Here is a 21,767-nt window from a genome sequence, read left to right on the forward strand (position 1 = left end):
GTAGCACAATGCCTATCACACCACCATGAGAAGGACTCATTGTTCACCTAATCCCAAGCACCAAACAACTGCATAGAGGAGAATATTTTGTGGTTAATGACTTTAGCTGCTAATACTTGACAACTTTCTACCTCAGGAAAAGAAGGAGCAGGAGTCCATGCAGACCCACCCATATCACACATTCCTTTTGTACAAATTCATTAAAATAACAAAAGAACCGCAGAAGGCTTCCCTGACTGATAAAATGAAACATTCCTGAGGTCATAGAGGATATAAAGAGACAACAGAGGCACTGTCACATACCTAAGGAAGAGGAGGCCATGAAGACACAGGCAAGTAAAATGGGTACTGTATTTCATATGCTTTCCATTTCTTTATGTCTGGGTCAGAAGCCTTCTGCCTATATAGGTTTGTCATTAGATAGAGAAATGATTGGACAAACCTTTGTCCCAGGGACAGTGACTATAAGCAGAGGTCTTTGGTTAATGCCCGCTCAAACTGAAGAATAAAAGATGGTTGTCTACCATAAACTTTAATAGTTAATGTCAAAAATGAATATGCAATATTCTAAATGGAAGAATGCTGATACTAAAGTGTTTCGCTTCCATTTGCGGTACCAGAGGAAGAAATACCAGGTATCCCAAATAGGTCTGATCTGCTCCATCCTTTTAAGAACATTATCCAGTTTTTTTATTTTATTTTTTTATTTTAAGTATTATAACTTTAGTTTTTATTTCTTTTTACAGTAAGGTTTTCATAATATACTATCTTACTGTGCAGAAAACGAGAAGAAAAACAGACTATTGTGGACCAATTTCACTTTAACATGGAGGTACTTTCTGTGTGTTTAAAAAGCAAGTGCTTCTGTGTTTTAGTGGAACTGAATCCTATACACTTCTGATAAACATGGACAAATTGTGACCTTCTCTGGGAAAAGGTGACAAAAGCAGCGAATTTAAAATGTTGCTATGGCCAATTTTTCATGCCATGGGTCCATAAGAAGTCTGAAAAAGTTATGTATGAACTTTTGTAACTTTTTAAATAAGATAGTGTTTGGAGCAGAGAATGACATGGAGATGGGGATGTGCAGTAATCTGCAGGAACAGTCATGTTAATGGAATTATTGCAGGGATTGGATAGAGATGGGGACAAACTGTCACAGTATCATTCTGTAGCTCCTTTTTACATGCAAAGTTGCATCATCTCACCTCACCTCTGCTTAATTTATTATTTATCCATGGATTGAACTCAAAACAGTATTTTGATTAAAATTTTAAAATATACATGTAATGTTTTTCTCTGGTTAAAGGCCTACCAAAGGCCCTACATAATATATAAAATCGCAAAACTTGAAGGCAGGGTCAAAGCTCACGGGACGGGATGGGGAGAAACGTTGTGTCCGTGTCATTCTCTAGTTTGGACTGCTGTATTACAAATTGTTTGCGCAAACAAAATTCATTAAAACTTCATTCTTTACTTCTGGTGACTTTAGTCACCTTTTCCCAGAGATGGCCACAATTACTAATTACTGCAATACTGTAATAATAATACCAAACTACTGTTAACTGCAGTTTTGAATTCTGGAAGGAAATTTTTTTTCTTATTTTGTTCTTGGGGGGGGGGTAATCCTTAAATAGGACTAAATATGCTTATATAAGTGGGTTGAGATCCTGGGGAAGTGTGTCGAATTCCCACTGCAGCCTCTTATGACCCTGGGCAAGTCACTTAAATCTCCATTGCCCCAGGTACAAATAACCTTAGATTGTGAGCCCATTTGGGACAGAAAAGTACCTGCAAAAATAGTATATGTAAATCGCTTAGACTGTATTTATGGAAAGGTGGTATATCAAGTGTGCAGTAAACAAACAACTTTTTTTGCCCTCTTCCCATTATTGACCTTCATTTTTTATTTCTTTCTTCACAGAAAGTATGCTCAGACAACTGAAGGAACCTCACCAGACCCACACTGCAGAGAACACTTTTTGAGAGTGTCACCAGTGCCCTCCTGTTGACCGGTAGAGATAGTCTTTGATCCCTCCACTCAGTGCTGTGGCAGTCCAACCAGGGGACCCAAACCTGGATATGTGTGCTTTAGTGCTACAAGTATACCTTTTCTTTAAGAGGTTGGTATATTTTAGGTTAACACTTGCAAATGTATATTGGTTTTTTTTTTTTTAACCCTTTATGGCTAAAAATGGTGAGGCTAGTAACTGATACATTTGCTGCCCTGTGCTGTGCTGTATGGACACAGATACACACATTTGCCCCAGGTTAATGCTATTCTGGGTGAATTAATTCACTGCTGGAAGGAAAAACAGTGTATAGCCATCCAGCAAAAATGGGCCATTTGTGCATCTGTATGGAAGAATACCCTGTGCAAAGACATCACTTTACAATACTATCACCATATTGCAGTAATAATCATCACATTTTACCATGCTGATTCCCAGCTGGCTCAGTCTGTATTTAGTTTGGTGGTTAAGATTGTTTCAGATTGCCTTATTTTAACGTTCCTTACTGCTGATTTCTCACTGTATTGATAGAACTAGTGCACAGACCAGCAAATTCTATATATGGCGTCTTAAGTTAGGTGTACTAATTTGGCCGCATGGCCAAACTGCATGTGCAACTTAATTAACAAGCCAATCAGCACCGATAATTAATTAGCGGCATTAATTGGATTTAATTAGAATTTATGCACACAATGTATTCTATAACGCAGTGCACATAAATTCTAATGCGCACAGATGAAAAAGGGGGCATGGCCATGGATGTGGAATGGGCGGGTTATGAGCCTTTCCAAAAAGGTATGTGCACAATGATAGAATACACTCGACCTGCGCCTAACTTAGGCGAGAGTATTTAGGAGTGATTTCAGGTAGCCTAAATGGGTGAAACTAAATTTAAGGCACAACAATGGCACGTAAGCACATTCTATAAACTACACCTAGTTTATAGAATCACATTAACTGTGTGGTTTTATAGCAATAATTTTTAAGGCACCTCATATAGAAATTCCCCCAGAATGCCTTGAACTGGAAGGATCCCCTCCACTTTAACATTGGTTGCTTAGTACTTACATCAAAACATAACCCTCATGTTTATTAAGCTGCGCAGTTTAGTAAACAGGGGGGGGGGGGGGGTAAGTGCTCTAATGTTATAGTATTGGTGAATTCTATTGTCCTTCACAAAACAGCATTGTGAAACCTATGCAGTTTAATGTTTCAGTAGCAGCCTCAAGTACTGAATGATCTCCCCAACCCTTTCCAAAAGCACGTTTTCTGTTTCTAAGTGTGTACAATGGGAAACAATTGTTTTATTCAAAGTATTTGTAACATCCCTGTAGGCCTGGAGTTTTCAAGCTTCAAACCCAACACAGGCAGTTGAGACGTTCATAGTTTTAAAGTACAAAACGAACGAGCTATAATCTATAAATTCTCATCCCTTTTCTCTATCCCTCTACCACTCCTATCAAAATGTAATTCCCTTCCCCTTCTAACTTGCTTTATAAGCCACATCAAACCAAACATGTTTGGAGAATGTGGGCTATAAATGCTGCTATAAGTAAATAAAAATAAATAAATAATTTCTTGAAAACACTTATAGAACACTACCACAATTCAGGAGGTGCCCTTCATAGAACTACTGAATCTGACACTGCAAAGTGGAGATGGGAAGGGACTCCTGCTGCTTTGACATGGAGGTACCTGCAAGATACTGTTTCCATGTTTCAGCTGTAGTGAAGCCATTAATATCTAAAGTACAGGCACCTCCACAGAAAAATGAGAATTTCTGAAAGGCACAAGAAATAAAAATGGTAAAAATTCTAAGCAAGAAAAAGTAGCAAATTCAATGTATTGTCTCACTGTACAAAGAATTACAAGTACTTAACCAGTAAAATTTAATGGAGTCCAAAACTTACCTGCAATGATCATGTATTTATGTGGGGTGGGGAAGGAGGGGAGAATGCAGCTATAAACACATTGCTGCATTCTGCACCAAAATGTGTGTATGTGTATTCGTAGTGTCCCTCAGTTAAACCATTCTAACAGTGACATCTGTCTCCTTAACCTTTGCAGGAACAGAGGTGACTGCAGACGGCTGCATTGTGGAACCTTTGCTTCTTTAACATGGAGGTACTTTCTGTATCTATACGCAATAAGTGCTTCCCTGTTCTAGGAGCAGGGAAATCCTGAACCTCAGGTCATGTTAGCAGATGCAGCTAACCCAAGGACGGGACTGAAAGCTTCAGCAGACTCCACAGTAACGTAATAAATTTTTCATATGAATACAGTGAACACTAATTTATGTAGATAACATTTTTTTGTCATCTACACAACTGTACATACGTAAGTACAGAAAAAAAACCTCTAAACAACTCCTGTGTACACACACACACAGACATATTTACTTGACAGATTCATATATGAAAGATAATCTGAAATAGATACACCAGTAAAACTCTTGGCTACCTGATGACCAAGTCACAAGTTCAACTTTTCTCATACCCTACTCTTTGGAGGAGAGGTTTTGTACTTAGTATGATTTATTATCTCATACTGCACTCCATGTGTGTGGTTTTCATTAACTTTTTCAGACAGTAAGCTAGTCATGTGAGCACGGTTCTTGTTTTTTTAATTATGGATCAATGACATGGCTCCGAATCCTCCTGGTGTAAATGGACCCCTTCTGCTTTAACATGAAAGCACTTTCTGTATGCACTGAGAGTTGGTAAGTGCTTCCATGTTAAAGTACAGGTGAATCCTACTTTCTCAGTCATATCTTCCCTGCAAAAACACGGACTTTATTCAGAAGGACTTGCAAGCTGTATTTAACTAGTTGCTCTCCTTCAAAGTGTCAGTTCTTCTGCTTTTTGTTCTATTGTGTCCTTGTCCAGTCTCACTCCTAGGTCTCCTTTCTTTACTGATCTTCAATTTACAGCATTAGCCAGGACCCTGGCTGTAGAAGGTGAGTGCCTTATGGGCCGATGGTCAGAACTCCTGCGGTAGGCCAACAGTGCAGAAACCTTGCTCGCCAATGCTCAAAAGAAATAATATTCAAATTATATGCACACTGTAAAAGCAAAAGCAAGTGTGTGTGTGGGGGGGGGGGGGGGGGGGAACGACGGACGACGACACATGCTTGGCACATGCACAGAAGTGTTTCACGGTAAGCACAGCTCCTGTGTGCATGTGTCTGGCAAACCCAAACGTGGAGCACACATTGGCATCTGTTTTCTGCATATTTAAATATGTGTTTTCAATTTTTTTTTAAACTTGGAATGCTTTTATTGAAACACAGGAAATGGGCACCAATGTGTGCTTTCACGTTTGGGTTTGCTCTGACTCATATGCATTTGTTTCTACTACTACTCATTTCTAAAGCGCTACTACTAGCAGCGCTGTAAACATTAGATGCAGATACCTTTTCAGTCCCTAGAGGGCTCACAATCTAAAGTTTTTGTACCTGGAGGATTAAGTGACTTGCCCAAGGTCACAAGGAGCTGCAGTGGGAATTGAACCCAGGTTGCCTGGATCAAAGCCCGCTGCACTAACCATTAGGCCACTCCCCCACTATCAGTGCTTAGGAGCTTGTAAGGGCTTCCCTCTGCTTCCAAATTAAATAAAAACCAGCAGATTTTAAAGAATGAAAGATTTCTCATGATTCTAACACCTGCTCTGGGCTTTGTTTTGGTACACTGTTCTGTGAACACTGGGAGGGAATAGGAAATTACCTCACTAATATCCATTTGACTGCATTAGCATGTTATCTGCACTAGAGCCTCTGAGCATTCTGTGCTCACTAATGTGGGCACTGCCACTAGGTCAATGCTAATCACCTCTAGCACCAGCATTTGGTTCCGAGCATCAGCCCATTATTACTTAATTTGGCAAAAGCACAGCAGACAGTTCAGCTTTCTTATGGATCTCTATTTGACACAGATTGTATTTGAAATAGAAAGAATGTTAAGTGTTCCATGTTATGGCACTGGTGACTCCTACTCATAACTTTAAGACTAGGTTTTCTTTCAGGATGCTCAGCAGTAGCCTAGAGGCCATTACTGTTGCTAATGTGCCACTCTGTTTTATGAAAGCTGGAATTGCACTTTAGCAATGGTGATGGAATGTATGGCACTCACAGATAAGAAGGTGACAAGATTAGCAGAAAGCCTGGATCACTTCATCTGTCAGCCCCACAAGTCACTCATCTGCCTCAGGTCTATGCAGCAGGAACACCGTATGCAGTGAAGTGTCTGTGTGTGTACAGCAATGGCACAGAATGACAGATAACACACACATCTCTCGATATCTTAACCTAGAAGGATACTTGTTCTCTGCTTAGAATGTCAAGATAATGCAGAATATAAATATTATTATTCTTCTTGACAGAGATAAAGTCAGGCATGGTTTTTTTTTTTTTTTAAAGATCTTTACACCAAGTGCAGTTTTTCATCACTTTAAAATGTCAGGAGAGGAAATTTTCCCTAGATAGGTTCCCTGAGGAGGGTAATTTTATAAGGAGCGCATCTTTGGTGGTATTTTAAGTGCTGATATGGCCACATACATGTGTAAATGACCTCATCCACAATAAAGAACAGCATATAAGTACATGCTTCAAATGATAGCAAGTGTTTTGGGTAGAGTTTGGGCAGGGCACAAAGTATGCATGAAGACTATCAAATACAATATCTGCATATTTGAAAAATATTGCCATGGACATTTACATCAGCTCTAGGGCTAGCACTTTATAAAGACTAGTGCCTATTTTTTTTTTTAATAGCCTTAACATTGGCAACTTAAAAGGCACTGGGTGCTCCCTTATAAAATTACCATGTAGCTTCTGTTTGCTGGTTTTCCAACATCTCACTCCCCACTTTCCCTCCAGTTTCCAAACTTCTCTATCCTTTTCTACTACTACTACTATTTAGCATTTCTATAGCGCTACAAGGCATACGCAGCGCTGCACAAACATAGAAGAAAGACAGTCCCTGCTCAAAGAGCTTACAATCTAACAGACAAAAAATAAATAAAGTAAGCAAATCAAATCAATTAATGTGAACGGGAAGGAAGAGAGGAGGGTAGGTGGAGGCGAGTGGTTACAAGTGGTTACGAGTCAAAAGCAATGTTAAAGAGGTGGGCTTTCAGTCTAGATTTAAAGGTGGCCAAGGATGGGGCAAGACGTAGGGGCTCAGGAAGTTTATTCCAGGCGTAGGGTGCAGCGAGACAGAAGGCGCGAAGTCTGGAGTTGGCAGTGGTGGAGAAGGGAACAGAGGGGAACAGATAAATGGGTGATATTCTCCCTCTCCCTCTGCTCTCTTTCCTCCTAGTCTTCTTGTCCATTTATCTGTTCCCCTCTGCTCCTCTCCCTTCTTCTTCCCTCTTTTAGCTTCTCCTGGCCTCCTTTACTCATCATTCTCTGGATCTTCTTCTTTCCTGCTCAATGTTTTCCTTCCTTTCTCCCCTTGTAATTTAGTTTGCATCTTTGTATTTCCCTTTTAGCACACACTAAACGCTAGAGACACCCATAGGAATATATGGGTGTTTTTAGCATTTAGTGTGTGCTAAAAACTCTAGCTCGCCCTTAGCACAGCTTAGCAAACAAGGCCCTTAATCTCTTTTCCCTTTTTATTAGATTGTAGTAGAATTTTCTTAAATTGATGCATGTTGTATTATTTTTATGTTGACACACTAAATATGTATATGAGGCTTATTGTCACATGTATTTTGTGTGTGGGCTTTGCCCACAGAAAGGCATAAATGAACTGAAATTTACAGAATGTGCTTTACAAAAAGGATGAGAGAATTAATATCATACTCTAATGGATGTCATCTTAATCTTCAAAAGATAAAGCTGCATGAATAACTATAAAGTTCTAAAAGGGATATAAAATAATCACATCACCTCCTACTTTTATCAAATAGAGTGAACATCACTCAGTTGTTTTTACACTGTTTCAGAAAAAAATATGCAAAGCTTGTTTTCTGATTAACTCTGTCAAAACTTGACCAATTTCAATAAAATTTGGCATGTAACATCCTGAAAAAGTTTGCAATAAGCCTACACCAATGCCAGTCACCTCACCTAAATGACAGCAATTCACTATCTAGTTCTTCAACTGTCCAATGTTTTCTTCAGTGCAAACTGACCGGGGCCCTGCTGCTTCCTGACTGACTATCCCTGTTTTGCAATTTCTGCAAAGCATATTAAAAACATATTCTAGGCTTACCCTTTTCCAGCAGTCTATGAGAACCATAACCTTTCTCCAATACGAATTTTTAATAAGGATCAAATCCTCCTGACTGAAAACCATGGTAAATGTTTATATTTAAAGAAAAATGGCATTTGTGCCTATCATGACAATAATTGCTAAGTTGTGGTGGCTGTCATGAGTGTAGGCTTGTTGCAAATTTATTCTGGATGATATAGGCCAAATTTGATTACAATTGGTCAAGTTCTGAAAGAGTTATGCAGAAAACAAGCTTTGTATAAATTTTATTGTTTGAAACACAGCGTATAACAATGATAAAACATTTGTACTTTATGTACTAAGACTAAAATAAGCAAGAAGCTTGTCAATCTTATTTGCATCTCTTTCTAATACATACAGTCTTTTCTTACATGTAGATTACTAAACATGCAAATAAAAATCAACCACCCTTCCTCTCCACCATTTTTTTTCCAAAATTGGTATTTTAATTGAATGTTATGGCCTGGGACTCAGGAGACTCGCTCTTTTAAAATTAGGAGGGAATTAAATCTAACAAAACATACTATCCACATTAGGGATGAGGGAGAATGCCATTAATAATAGTAAAAGGGGGATAAAGTATAAACAAAGGTATCCTAACCTTCCCTGCAGTCCCATGGCAGTCACTGAGTTTCAAAAAGTAATAGTTATCAACTATGGAATAGCTGAGTAAGCATCTTGGAAATGTTTTTAGATCAGTTTGAAACTGTTCGAGAGATTGAGATGGTCTTAAAGAATTTGGCAGACAGTTCCAAAGTTTTGGCACCTGTACTGAAAAAATTGCTTCTCTAGTGTGCTTGTAATTTCTCTCTTTATAAGTGGGCACATTAAATCGATGTTGCTGCGCAGATCTAAGAACTCTAGATCAAGTATATGGGACCAAACAGTGTGCAAGATAAGGTTGTTCATCAAAAACACAGATTTTAAACACTAATAACAGCAGTTTATATATAATCGGTGTGTTACAGGCAGCCAGTGGGCCTATTTTTAGTGACGCAACTCCAAGCTCCTTGTAACACCCTAGACGTATAGATGTCTATATTCTGTGTCTACACATCTAGTTATATGTTTGGTCTGGACATGCCAAAACCAGGTATAACCTGGAGAATCAAGGCCAAACATATTCCATGTCTACAAATCTAGAGTATATGCCCAAGTATACATATAGCTTATAAATGTATTCTATGTGGTGCAAAGTACAAAGTAGTGAAAATACACCTCATATACACGGACTCTATACTTTTAAATATTAAACTTCGTTTCAAATATATACATAAAAGGCCTGAATTTATTACAAACACCTATGTGAGACGTCCAAAAAGAAACTTATTTGAAGCCTATTTTCTACAGGAGTGGAGGAGTGGCCTAGTGGTTAGGGTGGTGGACTTTGGTCCTGGGGAACTGAGGAACTGAGTTCGATTCCCATTTCAGGCACAGGCAGCTCCTTGTGACTCTGGGCAAGTCACTTAACTCTCCATTGCCCCAGGTACAAATAAGTACCTGTATACAATATGTAAGCCACATTGAGCCTGCCATGAGTAGGAAAGTACGGGGTACAAATGTAACAAAAAAAAAAAATTATGTGCCTTTATAAAATAAACCCCAGAACCAACCACTGTAGCACACAGAAGCCAACATACACATTTACACTTGCTCTGAAGTTGGTGTAAGTGTATTTTATATATGCACTCAAAATTTTATAAAATACAAGTATACATCGCAACTCCATCCTAACCATGTTCCCCTGGAACCTCCACACACAGTGCACATATATTATATCTTGTCACTACTGATACTTATATGAGGGTATATTGTTATATCTGGTAGTGCTATAGAAAGGATAAACAGTAGTAGCATAATTTTATAAAAGACCTTTTCTGCATGTAAAACCCACTTTATATGTGGAAAGAACCTTTATAACATCACCGCTATGAAGGCAATTTCTAAAAGTTTTGTACTTGAGAAATTGCTATGTACTTGGGTAAATGGGCTATTTGAAAACTGCCCATCCTATCCACAGGTAAAAAAAAGAATGTTTTTATATGGCTGTCAGGATTTGTTCTGACTGCAGCTGCCCTTCACTGGAAGCTACCACCCTAGGTAACCACCTAGACTACTTACTGGTTGACCCTATCTACAGCTTTCTCCAAAATCAGCAAGTCCTGTTGTGTGTTTACACAATAACTCCGGGCATCTATCAATTTTAGAATAGTGAATTGTGCTGGAACTTACTTTGATAGTACCCGCAAGGGAATAACTTCCTCTCCCACCTTGTGTCTCTCTTTATGTTTTTTCTTATGCTTCCTTTTAGACTTGGACATTGATGTTTCTTCTTTCTTATCATCTAATTCCTTCTCTTCTTCTGTAGAAACATCTAATTTTTAAAAATAAATTACAACTGCTGTATTACTGATTCAATTGACAGTATTTCAAGGGCAATTTAAACATTTGATTTGTGGGGGTTAAAACAGTTATACTTGCATTGATCAGCTGCCTGAAAATTATCCTCTCAATATGGACATAAATCGGTGCATTGTTCCATACTGAGAGGAGGTGGTGATCTCGAGCACACATTTAGATCAGAAGAAAAGTACATATCTAAATTTGCATTTTCAACTTTAAGCACATACATTTTCATCAAAAATCTTAACTGCAGAAAGAACAGGTGTGAGTGACTGCACATAATTCTATCTGCAGTATGCTTTTGATTTAAGAATCAAAGCAAAGCCTGTGGGTGAAAATTACCGTATTTTTCGGACTATAAGACGCACTTTTTTCCCCCCAAATTTGGGAGGAAAATGGGGGGTGCGTCTTATAGTCCGAAGGTAGCGAGGTCCGAGTTCCGGATCGCCCTCCCCTACTCACGTCACGCGATGTTCTCTGGTGGTCTAGTGACGTCGGGGCAGGAAAGAGCCCCCTCTTTCCTGCCCAGCGCGCTGCTCTCCGTCCTCCTGCATGCTGCCTGACTGACGGTCTCGGCGAGATTCAAAATGGCCGCTGAGAATTGAAGTCTCGGCGGCCAGTTTGAATCTCGCCGAGACCGTCAGGGGGCTCTTTCCTGCCCCGACGTCACTAGACCACCAGAGAACATCGCGTGACGTGAGTAGGGGAGGGCGATCCCGAACTAGGACAAGACGCACCGGAGCACCTAGGTTTTAGAGGAGGGAAAAAGGAAAAAAATTTTTTTCCTATTTCCCTCCTCTAAAACCTAGGTGCGTCTTATGGTCCGGTGCGTCTTATAGTCCGAAAAATACGGTAGATATGGTCTTTGTTCCAATGCACACAATTTGAAAGTTATCCCTGTATATAGATATGTTGTATGTTACAGAGTGAAATGAAGCTGTAAATCTGTATATTTTAAAGGTATGCTGCTGATATTCTGTTCACAAAAGAATAGCTTGGCTTATGGTGTACCGCACTACAAAGCGAATGCTACATACCTGTAGAAGGTATTCTCCGAGGACAGCAGGCTGATTGTTCTCACTGATGGGTGACGTCCACGGCAGCCCCTCCAATCGGAAACTTCACTAGCAAAGTCCTTTGCTAGCCCTCGCGCGCCCGCGCGCACCGCGCATGCGCGGCCGTCTTCCCGCCCGAAACCGGCTCGAGCCGGCCAGTCCAGTATGTAGCAAGACAATACACTTCAAGGGAAGACACAACTCCAAAGGGGAGGCGGGCGGGTTTGTGAGAACAATCAGCCTGCTGTCCTCGGAGAATACCTTCTACAGGTATGTAGCATTCGCTTTCTCCGAGGACAAGCAGGCTGCTTGTTCTCACTGATGGGGTATCCCTAGCCCCCAGGCTCACTCAAAACAACAACATTGGTCAATTGGGCCTCGCAACGGCGAGGACATAACTGAGATTGACCTAAAAAATTTACCAACTAACTGAGAGTGTAGCCTGGAACAGAACAAACAGGGCCCTCGGGGGGTGGAGTTGGATCCTAAAGCCCAAACAGGTTCTGAAGAACTGACTGCCCGAACCGACTGTCACGTCGGGTATCCTGCTGCAGGCAGTAATGAGATGTGAATGTGTGGACAGATGACCACGTCGCAGCTTTGCAAATTTCCTCCATGGTGGCTGACTTCAAGTGGGCTACCGACGCTGCCATGGCTCTAACATTATGAGCCGTGACATGACCCTCAAGAGCCAGCCCAGCCTGGGCGTAAGTGAAGGAAATGCAATCTGCTAGCCAATTGGATATGGTGCGTTTCCCTACAGCCACTCCCCTCTTGTTGGGATCAAAAGAAACAAACAATTGGGCGGACTGTCTGTGGGGCTGTGTCCGCTCCAGATAGAAGGCCAATGCTCTCTTGCAGTCCAATGTGTGCAGCTGACGTTCAGCAGGGCAGGAATGAGGACGGGGAAAGAATGTTGGCAAGACAATTGACTGGTTCAGATGGAACTCCGACACAACCTTTGGCAGAAACTTAGGGTGAGTGCGGAGGACTACTCTGTTGTGATGAAATTTGGTGTAAGGGGCCTGGGCTACCAGGGCCTGAAGCTCACTGACTCTACGAGCCGAGGTAACTGCCACCAAGAAAATGACCTTCCAGGTCAAGTACTTCGGATGGCAGGAATTCAGTGGCTCGAAAGGAGGTTTCATCAGCTGGGTGAGAACGACATTGAGATCCCATGACACTGTAGGAGGCTTGACAGGGGGCTTTGACAAAAGCAAACCTCTCATGAAGCGAACAACTAAAGGCTGTCCTGAGATCGGCTTACCTTCCACTTGGTAATGGTATGCACTGATTGCACTAAGGTGAACCCTTACGGAGTTGGTCTTCAGACCAGACTCAGACAAGTGGAGAAGGTATTCAAGCAGGGTCTGTGTAGGACAAGAGCGAGGATCTAGGGCCTTGCTGTCACACCAGACGGCAAACCTCCTCCAATGAAAGAAGTAACTTCTCTTAGTGGAGTCTTTCCTGGAAGCAAGCAAGATGCGGGAGACACCCTCTGGCAGACCCAAAGAGGCAAAGTCTACGCCCTCAACATCCAGGCCGTGAGAGCCAGGGACTGGAGGTTGGGATGCAGCAGAGCCCCTTCGTCCTGCGTGATGAGGGTCGGAAAACACTCCAATCTCCACGGTTCTTCGGAGGATAACTCCAGAAGAAGAGGGAACCAGATCTGACGCGGCCAAAAGGGAGCAATCAGAATCATGGTGCCTCGGTCTTGCTTGAGTTTCAACAAAGTCTTCCCCACCAGAGGAATGGGAGGATAAGCATACAGCAGACCTTCCCCCCAATCCAGGAGGAAGGCATCCGACGCCAGTCTGCCGTGGGCCTGAAGCCTGGAACAGAACTGAGGGACCTTGTGGTTCACTTGAGATGCGAAGAGATCCACCAGGGGGGTGCCCCACGCCCGGAAGATCTGTCGCACCACACGGGAATTGAGCGACCACTCGTGAGGTTGCATAATCCTGCTCAACCTGTCGGCCAGACTGTTGTTTACGCCTGCCAGATATGTGGCTTGGAGCACCATGCCTTGACGGCGAGCCCAGAGCCACATGCTGACGGCTTCCTGACACAGGGGGCGAGATCCGGTGCCCCCCTGCTTGTTGACATAGTACATGGCAACCTGATTGTCTGTCTGAATTTGGATAATTTGGTGGGACAGCCGATCTCTGAAAGCCTTCAGAGCGTTCCAGATCGCTCGCAACTCCAGAAGATTGATCTGTAGATCGCTTTCTTGGAGGGACCACCTTCCTTGGGTGTGAAGCCCATCGACATGAGCTCCCCATCCCAGGAGAGACGCATCCGTGGTCAGCACTTTTTGAGGCTGAGGAATTTGGAAGGGACGTCCCAGAGTCAAATTGGAGCAAATCGTCCACCAATACAGGGATTCGAGAAAACTCGTGGACAGGTGGATCACGTCCTCTAGACCCCCGGCGGCCTGATACCACTGGGAGGCTAGGGTCCATTGAGCAGATCTCATGTGAAGGCGGGCCATGGGAGTCACATGAACTGTGGAAGCCATGTGGCCCAGCAATCTCAACATCTGCCGAGCTGTGATCTGCTGGGACGCTCGCACCCGCGAGACGAGGGACAACAAGTTGTTGGCCCTCGCCTCTGGGAGATAGGCGCGAGCCGTCCGAGAATCCAGCAGGGCTCCGATGAATTCGAGTTTCTGCACTGGGAGAAGATGGGACTTTGGGTAATTTATCACAAACCCCAGTAGCTCCAGGAGGCGAATAGTCATCTGCATGGACTGCAGGGCTCCTGCCTCGGATGTGTTCTTCACCAGCCAATCGTCGAGATATGGGAACACGTGCACCCCCAGCCTGCGAAGCGCCGCTGCTACCACAGCTAGGCACTTTGTGAACACCCTGGGCGCAGAGGCGAGCCCAAAGGGTAGCACACAGTACTGGAAGTGGCGTGCGCCCAGCTGAAATCGCAGATACTGTCTGTGAGCTGGCAGTATCGGGATGTGTGTGTAGGCATCCTTCAAGTCCAGAGAGCATAGCCAATCGTTTTGCTGAATCATGGGGAGAAGGGTGCCCAGGGAAAGCATCCTGAACTTTTCTTTTACGAGATATTTGTTCAGGGCCCTTAGGTCTAGGATGGGACGCATCCCCCCTGTTTTCTTTTCCACAAGGAAGTACCTGGAATAGAACCCCAGCCCTTCTTGCCCGGATGGCACGGGCTCGACCGCATTGGCGCTGAGAAGGGCGGAGAGTTCCTCTGCAAGTACCTGCTTGTGCTGGAAGCTGTAGGACTGAGCTCCCGGTGGACAATTTGGAGGTTGAGAGGCCAAATTGAGGGTGTATCCTTGCCGGACTATTTGGAGAACCCACTGATCGGAGGTTATAAGAGGCCACCTTTGGTGAAAAGCTTTCAACCTCCCTCCGACAGGCAGGTCGCCCGGCACTGACACTTGGATGTCGGCTATGCTCTGCTGGAGCCAGTCAAAAGCTCGCCCCTTGCTTTTGCTGGGGAGCCGCGGGGCCTTGCTGATTCGCACGCTGCTGACGAGAGCGAGCGCGCTGGGGCTTAGCCTGGGCCGCAGGCTGTCGGGAAGGAGGATTGTACCTACGCTTGCCAGAAGTATAGGGAACAGTCTTCCTTCCCCCGAAAAATCGTCTACCTGTAGAGGTAGAAGCTGAAGGCTGCCGGCGGGCGAACTTGTCGAATGCGGTGTCCCGCTGGTGGAGAGACTCTACCACCTGCTCGACTTTTTCGCCAAAAATGTTATCCGCACGGCAAGGCAAGTCCGTAATCCGCTGCTGGATTCTATTCTCCAGGTCGGCGGCACGCAGCCATGAGAGCCTGCGCATCACCACACCTTGAGCAGCGGCCCTGGACGCAACATCAAAAGTGTCATAAACTCCTCTGGCCAGGAATTTTCTGCACGCCTTCAGCTGCCTGACCACCTCCTGAAAAGGCTTGGCTTGCTCAGGGGGAAGAGCATCAACCAAGCCCGCCAACTGCCGCACATTATTCCGCATGTGTATGCTCGTGTAGAGCTGGTAAGACTGGATCTTGGACACGAGCATAGAGGAATGGTAGGCCTTCCTCCCAAAGGAGTCTAAGGTTCTAGCGTCCTTGCCCGGGGGCGCCGAAGCATGTTCCCTAGAACTCTTAGCCTTCTTTAGGGCCAAATCCACAACTCCAGAGTCATGAGGCAACTGAGTGCGCATCAGCTCTGGGTCCCCATGGATCCGGTACTGGGACTCGATCTTCTTGGGAATGTGGGGATTAGTTAATGGTTTGGTCCAGTTCGCAAGCAATGTCTTCTTCAGGACATGGTGCAAGGGAACAGTGGACGCTTCCTTAGGTGGAGAAGGATAGTCCAGGAGCTCAAACATTTCAGCCCTGGGCTCGTCCTCCACAACCACCGGGAAGGGGATGGCCGTAGACATCTCCCGGACAAAGGAGGCAAAAGACAGACTCTCGGGAGGAGAAAGCTGTCTCTCAGGAGAGGGAGTGGGATCAGACGGAAGACCCCCAGACTCCTCGTCAGAGAAATATCTGGGATCTTCCTCTTCCTCCCACGAGGCCTCACCCTCGGTGTCAGACACAAGTTCACGGACCTGTGTCTGCAACCTCGCCCTGCTCGACTCCGTGGAACCCCGTCCACGATGGGGGCGTCGAGAGGTAGACTCCCTCGCCCGCATCGGCGAAGCTCCCTCCGCCGACGTAGTCGGGGAGCCTTCCTGGGAGGTGGCCGCGGTCGACCTCAACCTGGGCGATGGGCCAGCCGGCGCCACGCTCGACGGTACCGGTGGCGCAAGCACCGCCGGTACCGGAGGGGTAGGGCGCAACAGCTCTCCCAGAATCTCTGGGAGAACGGCCCGGAGGCTCTCGTTTAGAGCGGCTGCAGAGAAAGGCTGAGAGGTCGATGCAGGCGTCGACGTCAGTACCTGTTCCGGGCGTGGAGGCTGTTCCGGGCTGTCCAGAGCGGAGCGCATCGACACCTCCTGAACAGAGGGTGAGCGGTCCTCTCGGTGCCGATGCCTGCTGGGTGCCGAATCCCTCGGCGACCCAGAGCTCTCGGTGCCGACACGGGGAGGAGACCGGTGTCGATGCTTCTTCGATTTCTTCCGAAGCATGTCACCGGAGCTCCCCGGCACCGACGAGGAGGACGTCGAATCCACCCGTCGCTTCCTCGGGGCCGAGACTGAAGAAGGTCGATCTCGGGGGGGCTGTACCGCAGGAGCCCTCAGGGTAGGCGGAGACCCACCCGAGGGCTCACCGCCACCAGCAGGGGAATGGACAGCCCTCACCTGCACTCCACCCGATGCACCACCGTCCGACGACATCAGCAGACGAGGTCCTGGTACCACCGACGTCGATGCAGCTATCCGATGTCTCGGCGCCGATGCAGAGGCCCGATGCCTCGATGCACTCGATGCAGGGGCGGCCGAGGAAGATGGTCTGGACGCTGACGACGTCGATGCACTCGAAGATCCCGGTGCCGATGCCGACGAAGAGCCCGAGAACAACACGTTCCACTGGGCTAGTCTCGCTACCTGAGTCCGCTGCAGTTCTGAGGGCGGTGCTCGGCCCCCAGACACTGAAGACACGACGAGTGTCGATCAGTGAGCGAGATAACCCGGGCGCACTGGGTGCACTTCTTGAAGCCGCTGGAAGGCTTCGATGTTTGAAGCACCAAATTTAGAGGGAGAAAAAATCTCGACCGAGGCCGAAAAGAGGCCTACCCCGACGACGAAAGAAAACTTACCGGGGCAAAAAAGCTGGAAGTACGGGGAGGATTTACACGAAACCCGGCGGGGGGTTTCCGGAGCACTTCCCGACTAGGACAAAGCTTTCCCGAAGGAAAAAAACACGTTCAAACAAATTGGACGCGCGAGGTCGACTTTCCGGGGCTCGACACGGCGAAAACACGACCGTACCGAGTGCGGACAAAAGAAGACTGGCCGGCTCGAGCCGGTTTCGGGCGGGAAGACGGCCGCGCATGCGCGGTGCGCGCGGGCGCGCGAGGGCTAGCAAAGGACTTTGCTAGTGAAGTTTCCGATTGGAGGGGCTGCCGTGGACGTCACCCATCAGTGAGAACAAGCAGCCTGCTTGTCCTCGGAGAATATGGTTTGCAGAAGAACCTGAACTGAACAATACTGTGCAGCAAGTTTATACATTTACCATGTGCTTCTACACCCTCCACTCTCAGGAGGAATAAGATTGTTCAGGGAACAGATATTTATTATATGCATTTCAGTTGGACCCCCAAGATGTTTAATTCTTTTTTTTTAATTCTTTTTATTTATGATATGTCAAACGCCTGAGAAGCAATAATAGAAATAAAGGAAGAAAAAAACAAAGATTGAAAAACAAATCACAAAAGGAAATAATACGAGCTTATTTCTAATGTTAAAAGTCCTCAATAAGGAGGGGTAAAATTCAAATAGAATAGAAAACTGAGGAGAAACATTTTATGCATTTTAGGGAAAAACAAAGGTAGTTCCTACTCTGAAGCTAGGTACAACATTTTCTAAATGGCAGTGGCGCTCATTGACACCTAGGCACAGACACATGAGGCTGGGGAATTGTTTGGTTTCCACAACAGGTAGCTGGGAGTCTGAGGAAGGAGAAGCAATTTGCCTCCAACAGGTTGCCATGTCAGCTGCTTAAAGTACTTAAAGCCAATGGGTGAAAGGGTGAAAACCAGTGCAGGAAGAAAGGTATGCAAGCTGCATGTGAGTTTGCTTCATAGAAAACTTCAGTTCTAGTTTGGGGAGTTTTGCTCTCTTATTTAGATTCTAGAAGGGAAGTGATAAGAGGGAAAGCTTAAAGATAGGTTTGCACATGTAAAAGGATGCCCTGAAATATGAAGTAGAAGTACATAATAAGGAAGGTCTGTTAAAGCTGGGCAGTATTGTAAAAGATAAGTACCCGGAAGAAACCCAAATAGTAGCAACATCCCATGCTAACAATCCCAGGGCAAGCAGTGGCTTCCCCCAATGTATATCTCAATAGCAGATTATGGACATTTCCACCAGAACTTGTCCAAACCTTTTTTAAACCCAGATATGCTAACCGCTGATATCATATCCTCTGGCAATATGTTCCAGAGCTTAACTATTCTTTGAATGAAAAAATGTTTCCTCCTATTTGTTTTAAAAATATGTTCATATAATTTCTCGGTCTTTGTGCTTTTTGAAAGAGTGAAAAATTGATTCACTTTTACCCGTTCTACACCACTCAGGATTTTGTAGACCTCAATCATATCCCCTCGCAGCCACCTCTTTTCCAAGCTGAAGAGCCCTAACCTCTTTAGCCTTTCCTCATACGAGAGGAGTTCCATCCCCTTTATCATTATGGTCGATCTTCTTCGAGCTTTATCTAATTCTGCTATATCTTTTTTGAGATAAGGTGACCAGAATTGAATGCAATACTCAAGGTGAGGCTGCACAGTGGAGCGATATAGAGGCATAATAATATTCTTGGTCTTTTTTTACCATTCCTTTCCTAATAATTCCTAGCATCCTGTTTGTTTTTTGGCTGCCGCCACACACTGGGCAAGCCTGAGTCATGTCTAACAGGACTCCCATGAACGCTAATCTTGGGGATGGGCAAAGCTAGGATTTGATATAATTTATAGTTGCTCCAGCATCCAAACAGTCATGCGCATGTCTGCCCCTTCCTTTGACATGTTCTTGACTAGTCAATCATTTAGTAAGGAAACATGTGCATCCCCGTGTCTGTGCAGCTATGCTACGACAAGTCCTGGGCATTTTTTGAATACCTGGGTGCACCTGCACAAGGCCAAATGGTAGTAGGAGGTACTGCTAGTGGTGCTTTTTTACTCAAAATCTCACAGATGCTTCCTGTGATTGGGATGTATCTATATGCGAGTACAGGCACCCTTTAAGTCTAGAGAGCATAGCCAATCTACTCTGCAAATCATGGGGAGTAGAGTTCCCTTTTGATGGCCATATACTTGTTGATTTGGTGTACAATTGGGGGGGGGGGGGTCATCCTACATCTTCATTTGTACGAGTTTCAGGATTCTTTACATGGACAGTCGCAGCCTCTTTCAGGAGAGTCATCAAACTGCAGGATGTCCAATGTATTGGCCTTGGGTTCATCCTTAGTCTCTAACTCAAATGGGATGGACTTATACATCTCCCACACAAAATCAAAGATTTATTTTTTTGTTTTTGTTACATTTGTACCCCGCGCTTTCCCACTCATGGCAGGCTCAATGCGGCTTACATGGGGCAATGGAGGGTTAAGTGACTTGCCCAGAGTCACAAGGAGCTGCCTGTGCCTGAAGTGGGAATCGAACTCAGTTCCCCAGGATGAAGAGCTCATCAGGGAGAAACTTTCTCCTTTCAAGTAGAGGAAAGGGGTCTGAGGGAAAACCAAGGGCTCTCTCTCCTTTGAGACCTCTGGTGTCTCCTCAGATACCCAGGAGTAGTCAGTCAGACTCATAAAAATACTCTCCAGGACACGTCCGAGTCTGTGACTGCCTAGAACTAATTACATTGTGGGCAGGCCTGGGCCGGGGCATCAAGGCACTGGGAATTCCCTGAGCATCAAGGGAGCTTCCTCTCCCGAGGAAATGGAAAATGACACTAGTTTGGTGTACATCAGTTCTACCACCCCTTGAGGCCTTGGTGTCCATGCGCTACCCGCAGGCAGCATGAAGGCCTCCAAAACAGGCTGAACTGCCTCCAGCCTCAGCATCGATGCCACAACCTTTTGCACTGCTTCTCTTGACCCTTCATGCCTCTTCTTGACATCTGCACACAGAATTTATAAGAAGAAGAATCATGAACAGGCCCCAGGCACTGCAGGCACCAAATGTGGGTGGCCATAATGGACATGGTCCTGCTGCAACAGATGGTCTTTTTAAAACCACTGGGAATTTTCTGGGACATATCCAAAAAAATGGCTGCAGCAAAATCGAACAGTGATTGTGAAAAAAAATTGAGTTCTACTGGGTTCCCGAGCCCTAGGAAGGCTTAGTGGGCTGTAAAAAATAAAGAAAGCTTTAAAAATGCTGATAAGCCCTAACGCCACTAAAAGGCTTAAAGGCCCGTGTGACAGGACTTACACAATGAAACACCTGATAGGAAGAAAAATAAGACAAAGTAAAATTTCTGATCAATTTTCTGATGCGAGTTGTGGAGGACCACCAAGAGACATCCAACCTGCTCATGGAAAGAACCAGACTAATCTAGTCCTGCACGATGGAAACAGACAGGAAGATGTGTAAATGCACAATGAGGTGCTTCCAAAAGCTTCTGGAATAGTTGTTGGGCAGCATTCCCACATAGGCTCTGTCAGGTGACATCACCCAAGAGTAAGAATACTGTCATTCTGCTTGTTGTCAGAGAACATGTTGGATTTCTTCTTCACCCCACCCTTAGCTGTCATTTGTAGCTGGCCTCAAAGAAATATAATAGGAACCCTGTGCTCCCATTCCCTTCTTGCTGCTTTTTGATCAATCACATTCTCCAGAACTATCTTGTGTAATGCTTTGGCAGGAAAAGAAAATTATGGTGTCAATATTTAGGGGCAACATTCAGTATATATATTCAGCGGCAACAAATATATGTATTTGTCACCAACCGTTGCTGCAACTATCCATTTAGTTTAGGACTACTGAAAGGTGGGCCTAAACTAAATGCATACATTGTCCATTTAGCAGCTGAACAGTACCTCTATATGGATAGTTTGGGGTTGATGCTCTCAGACAGTTAGAAGGATTTTCAGCTGCTATACAGATAGTTGTGGGCTGAAAATCCATGTATAGGGCAATTATACGTTTACTGGCTACTCATAAAAATATAAAGTTTTTTTTGTTTTGTTTTGTTTTTTTGCAGATTGGCTCATCTATCTTTATTGGCTACCCCATCCCCAACTTAGCAATTTCTTGATTTCAAAATGTATATAGTTTCCCTCCAGCACTCAAGGCCAGGGGCATGCATGCCAGCAGCTATAGGCTGTCACTTTTGAAACACTTATTTTTGTGACAAGTTCTAGATTATTGTTTATTCCTTCATTACAAGTCAAGTACTTACTATAATGTTATTCAATAAATGTATTCTCAATTTACT

The 21,767-nt window shown here is 44.6% G+C and overlaps 1 protein-coding gene across 4 annotated transcripts in view; it reads right to left on the reverse strand.

Moving 5' to 3' along the window:
• Positions 1-21,767, reverse strand: part of LARP7 (La ribonucleoprotein domain family member 7) — a 107,438-nt gene that overhangs the window by 47,492 nt on the left and 38,179 nt on the right. For all 4 annotated transcript variants that reach the window (XM_030190849.1, XM_030190848.1, XM_030190847.1 and 1 more), the window contains exon 8: positions 10,481-10,622. In XM_030190849.1, coding sequence (XP_030046709.1) covers positions 10,481-10,622 — 142 coding nt within the window. The remainder of the gene's footprint in view (positions 1-10,480; positions 10,623-21,767) is intronic.

This window comes from Microcaecilia unicolor, chromosome 2 (assembly GCF_901765095.1).
Source record: "Microcaecilia unicolor chromosome 2, aMicUni1.1, whole genome shotgun sequence".
Taxonomy (NCBI): Eukaryota; Metazoa; Chordata; class Amphibia; order Gymnophiona; family Siphonopidae; genus Microcaecilia; species Microcaecilia unicolor.